Below are 5,772 nucleotides of genomic sequence, written 5' to 3'. Positions count from 1 at the left end.
CAATGATAGTTTGTTCTTCTTCTTCTTCTTCTTCTTGGATGGTAGGGTTTTGGTTCAAGCTCTCTTCTAGTTGAGCTCGACGTTCTGCGGATGTAGACATTGTTGATGATGGTATACACTCAGTGTATATGAATGGTGTTGTTGTTTATCTGAATGAACCCCCTCGCGGTGGGCTCTAGATGAAACACAGAATGTGGGACAATGGATGGAAAGGATAGGGAGGATGGACACTAGCACAAAGCACAAAACAAACAAAACTCAACACTCAAATAAACACTCTCTAACCCCAATGTAAACCCTAACCCTAGGCTAGGTTTACTATCCAATCCAATCAATGTTCGTGTTCAGCGCGCGTGTTCGGGGGTTCCAACCAAAGTATATGGTTGCTGCAATTCAGATAGGTTCAACAATGGGTGTGGTGGTGGTGAAGAATGGATGGGATGGACAACAACAACAATAAATCTGCAAAGATCAGCAATATCAACAGCATTCGGGGTTCTCGGGCAGCGTAGATCAACAAAACAATCTTATTTCGTTCACAAAATCAAAGGTTCATCATCGTCGTAGGCGTTCTCAAAGGTCAACAGTTCCACTTTCCACTATGGGGAGCAATAGAACCGCTATGGGGGGCGCGTTGTATTCTGAACTCTACTGTAATCTACAGCGGGAATATATACCTGGAGCTCCCCCGCCTTATCTAATCAATGGCCGTGGCCCACGGCGTCTCCGCAGTCACGTACTCTGTTCTGAAACGGTTTCAAGTGTTTCTGACGCATCCCAGCCCTGCGTTTCGCGTTTGTGATGCATCTGGGTCTCCATAATTGTTGCATCCCTTCGTCTGAAGGGTCTGCGTTTCGCCCTGCTCGCGTTCGAGCCCAAACGCGCCCTCCTTTATTGTTTGGGGGTGTCCGCTCCGGAGCTCAGCCCACCTGTAGTTGTGCACATTTGACAACTGCACTGAGTGCACTGAGCCAACCTGGTGTCAAATCCACTAGCTCCACTGAGGCCTGAGTGCAGTTAGTGCATTTGTCTTCTGTTCCCCTATAAGACTGATCAAACTTTGATATAACATCAGTATTAATAATTGTTATACTTAATAAATGAATGTTAAGTTCCTTTTCTTCAGGCCGAAGACCCGTTATATAATTTGAAAGACTATATATATAGAAAATAATGAATAATCCCAATTTGGACAGAAATGATGTAGCTGGTTACAATCATCAAAACTTTTGATGGCAATCAAAAATGTTTCCACATTGATGACATTATCTAGATGCTATCAGTTCCATCATCAATTACCATAATAGTAGTCTTAAATAAATAAAATAAGCCTTTAAATGAATGTGACATATGTGACAAAAAGCCCTGCTCAGTGTATTTGACAACTGCTATGCTAGCTGTAGCTAGTTGCATTTGTAAAAATATAACGCCTATGGCTCCTCAGCCGCCTGCCCGAACGTGGCCCGAATGGCCCTTCCAATCCGTTTCCACCGCTCGGCGCGTTGCGCGCACGACAAGTCCATGCACAGATAGCCCTGTACTTAAGTAGTTGGGCGTGGGGCTATTCCCCCTGGTTTGGTATCAACTAGGCACCTGGACCCTCATCCCCTGACAGATAATGGGGAATAATATAACATTCTATTTAGACACACAATATCATATAATAACAATAATAATAATAACAATAATATCATCATCAGTAATAAAGAATCCTAACGATCAAACAGTGCAAGTCATTCAGGCACCAGGACAATTCATCCAAATCTCACACACTGGGCCTTACAACAACGTGTCGGCGAATTATTGCCCGGCACGCCAGAAGGAAAGGCGACATGGTGGAAGAGGGAAGAATTTCATGTGTCGATAAGTGACGCGCAAAGAGGCCTCTTTGGCTGGCAGCGGGAATCCAGGGGCCTTGGAAGGGCCAGAGGCCTCTTTCTAGGAGGCCCTTGGAGGCCCTTTTGATTGCAATCATCAATTTGATCATGATCATCAATTTTTTACTTCTCTACATAATCATTGTCATCCAAAAGGTACAAAGCGCCATCATCGGGGATTGCATCAGCTTCGGCATCAGCCAGATCGTTTTGGTGCTGTACCTCCGCCTGCTCATCAATCTCATCTTGCTGTATGGGATCAACACGTTGACGCGATACAGATTATACTGACTGATGCGATCATGATCCAATCACAAGGGCCTTGTAAGGCCCTCGAGTCTGGCAGCCCGGAGCCCAAGGGCCCTGGGCAAGGGCCCCCGAGGCCTCTGCCATCAAAGGGCCTTGGCACCTTGGGCAATCACTGGATGAGTCACGGAAGCATCACGCACGTGCCAATCATGTGTGTCTGTTGATGGTCCGTGCGCCGGCTGCCAAGGGAATGATACCCGCCATCACCCCTCTCGCTTTTCCTCCTCCACCCATGACGATGACGCCTGTTCCCCTCACAGGACGGCGGTCCCTCTCGATACCACGACTGCCTTCCCGCTTGCCCTGTGGACTTCCGCGACCCCGACATCCCGTGTACGCGCATGCCTGCTTTCGTCCCTTTTCCGCGCCGGGCGGCCCTGCCCCAAGTTTTGATCTGCGGCCAATTCGGGCCTTTTCCGCTCACCCTCGGAGACTGCGCGGACTTGCGGGGCCCTGAGTCCGCGCTTCGACCGCAGACGGTCACTCCTATTTCGTGCGCTATCTGCGAGTGTGTTGGGATGTCGGGATCGCGCAGTGGTGCGGCGCCGTTGCGTTCAAGTCGGGTCCTCGTCTCCAAATTTAAATGTTTTACGGCGAACGAGATGAGTACCAACGCCTGTCCATATACTTACACTGACGACCTTCCTTTCACGATCATGGGCCGAGCGAGCCGGCGCGATAATCAGGATAAAGCGAGGTGCCAGTGTCTGCTCCACGGGCGCACCGCAGGGCAGCCGCGCAAGCAGGCTCTCCAGCCAGGGGCTGCTGGGCTCCGCGCACGTATAAAGACTGCACGCGAGCAGGTTGGGCCGTATCCCCAGTCTTCCCAGTCTTCCCAGTCTTCCCGACAGCTCAACAGGTGCAGTACAAATACAGCATCCCATTGGTCGATTCGCTGACGCGGTCCACAGCCGTAATACCAGCATCACCATGCAGTTCATCACCTTCGTCGCCGCCATGCTCCTCGCCGTCTCCGCGGCCAGCGCCGCGCCCGCCGCCGCGCCCGCCGCCCCCGTGCCGAAGCGCCACGTGGAGTGGCACTACGGCGCGGACTGCAGCGGGCGTGTGATCCAGACGAGCGACGACACGGCCGACGGCCTGTGCGTCTTCCTCGGCTGGGGCGCGAGCGGCCGCAGCATCTCCTGGAAGGGCGCCACCAACGGCATCGAGCTGTTCGTCGCCGGCGGCAGCCAGGAGGTGTGCAGCCTCCGGGCCGACCCCGGCGCCGACGGCCCCGGCAACGTCTTCAAGTCCCTCGCCGAGGAGGGATGCGCCACCGCGCCGCCCGGGTAAGCGTCTATTTCGCGTGCATCGTGACGCGTGCTCGTGGCTGACGCGCATGCAGATTCAACTGGCAGAGCTTCCACTTCCTGGCACCCCCGGCAAATTAGGTCCACTTGCGCAGGGGCTTCTGCGGCCCAAACCCACCCGGATACCAACTACCTACTCTCCTTTCCTTCTCTCGCCAACTTGTTCCGGCCGTCCGCGGCCGGACTACCGCCGCTCCTTTGAATTCCGTTGTACAAACCTGTTGTTCCCATAATCAGTTGCCAGTTCAATCTCCCGTCTGTTGCAAGAATAACCACCAAATCACACTCGAGTAGTGATTGCCTCTGGTAAACCAAATGTTATAAGGAGTCGCAATCTAAATGTCTCTATTGGAATTCATCGTCTAAATATCCCTACCAGGCCCACGACGCAGACAGGCACCCGTAGACGTGTGTCTCACTGATACCGCACATAGAGGTTTCCCGCCAGCACCGTCCCGCGGCGGGTAGCATTGCAGAAGCGGTAGTACGAGCTGTTCATGATTAGTATACGAAAAAATGTTTGTTATCCCGACGGATCGGCGACGTACGGAGCGGCGACCCCGAACGGACGCGACCTGCCCGGATGCTTGAATACCTGACACGGGGGAGAGGGAGGGCACGCACATCGAGGCTCCCACGAGGGCGCCGAAGAAGTCGGCGAGGCGGACGCCGTCGGCGTTGCACACCGTAAACTCGAGCGCTGCAGAATCGGTGCGTCTGTGAGGGCACTGAAGCACGTGGGAGCGGACGGCGTACCCGCTGGACCCGGCGCCGCGAGCACGACACGCGCGTGGAGTTCCGTTACGCTCGGGATGGCGATGAGCTCGGCCGCGATGCCGTGTTCAAGCAGCAACATCGAGCGGGTGGAGTCCGTACAGCCAGCTGCAGCGGGAGACGAATCCGGAAGGCGAAGGGACGCGGGCGGGTCCCCGAGGCGGTAGCGAACCCGGCACAGCGCAGGGTGGAGCTGACGAAACGGTCGCAAAGGGCATCGGGCAGCGAGCGCGGACACACACCTTCACCGGCTCAATCCGGTATCCCTCCCAAATGGCATCGTAGTCCACGCCTGCAAGACCGTCATCGCGTGCGACAAGCCCCACCATGCCCACTCACGGTTCAGCGGGTCGATGAAGACCGCACTTGGACGCCTGAACCGCTGCACCATAAGCGCGGGGTCGTGCGTGACGACCTCGCGGAAGCGCTTGCACACGCGCAGAAGAGCCAGCAGGGCCGGGTGGGGAAGTTGCAGGAAGATCCTCGCGAGGAGTTCCGGTGGGAGCGCATCGAAGGGCTGGCGGGTGCGTCAGCAGCTAGTAAGGAGCGGGGCAGGGGACGCACCGAGAGGGACATGGCGATGAAACTTTGACGCCAGTCATTCTCATTCGCTATAAATGTGTCGGCGCTGGCTTGCCGACTGACAGCGGCTGGCGGGGGCGTGCTTGACTGGCGGTCTCATGCAGATAAGGACGGGGTTTGGCCATATCGTCTACTGTCTTAGACAGTACCGGTCTGGACAACCGCCATGACCGCAGCTCAGAAGCCCAGCTGCCCCGGGTTCACGCGTCCAGCCATCGTCCCGGCACCGCGGGGAGGCAGCGTGCAGACACGTCGGGCACGTTGTCCGGCGGTGCGAAGCGTACGCGGAGTGGTGGGAGCGAAAAGAAGAAACGTGGCTGCTTACGTATCGCGTTACATGACTGTGACGCGCTTGCGACACGTGCCGTCGTGGATGGTCCGTGCGCCGCCCGCCTGCCAAGACACGCCATCACCCTCTCTTGTCCACGAACCACCACGAGCGATGCTGCTCCCCCCCTCGCGCGCCCAGGACGTGTGGTCCCCTTGCTCTCCGCGCCTGCCGACTCGACCCAAATGTGGCCCTTCCTTACCCAGCTGTTATTTCAAATAAATAACGCTGACTTTTTCAAATATGGTGGCGATGATTGACGAAGGACGGCCGCAGACGAATACGCCGCCGCCCGTGCACCGCCATGGCTTTCGGGCCCAACGGACAGAGACATCAGACCAAAGCGGTCTGCATCCACTGCAACGGGTCATAACGGATAAATGAATATTCAATTGGAATGCCTTCAGGCTTGCTTCACCCGCTCTAATGGCCAGCCTAATGTAGGCGCAGCCCTTCCCGGAGTTTTCGCCAGGGCCCGCCTGCATATAAATACGCAGACATGTACAGCTTTGCGGTTCCCCCTGTCCCCGACGAGCCACCACGTGTGTTTCACCCCTTCGCTCGCCGCATCGCTGACCCGATCCCCAGCCCA

The 5,772-nt window shown here is 55.6% G+C and overlaps 1 protein-coding gene across 1 annotated transcript; it reads right to left on the bottom strand.

Moving 5' to 3' along the window:
• Window positions 1-3,911: 3,911 nt before the first annotated feature.
• On the bottom strand, window positions 3,912-4,846 carry MIND_00399100 (RBR-type E3 ubiquitin transferase; the record flags this gene model as incomplete). Its single annotated transcript, XM_037360817.1, has 7 exons — window positions 3,912-3,987; window positions 4,045-4,071; window positions 4,121-4,196; window positions 4,253-4,463; window positions 4,513-4,562; window positions 4,610-4,787; window positions 4,835-4,846. 7 exons carry the CDS (start codon window positions 4,844-4,846, stop codon window positions 3,912-3,914), a joined length of 630 nt encoding a protein of 209 aa, XP_037223702.1.
• Window positions 4,847-5,772: the final 926 nt, after the last annotated feature.

This window comes from Mycena indigotica, assembly GCF_014461135.1.
Source record: "Mycena indigotica strain 171206Taipei chromosome Unknown Mind.scaff0003, whole genome shotgun sequence".
NCBI lineage: Eukaryota > Fungi > Basidiomycota > Agaricomycetes > Agaricales > Mycenaceae > Mycena > Mycena indigotica.
The sequence above is the reverse complement of the archived record's forward strand: the minus strand, read 5'-3'. Positions and strand labels throughout refer to the sequence as shown.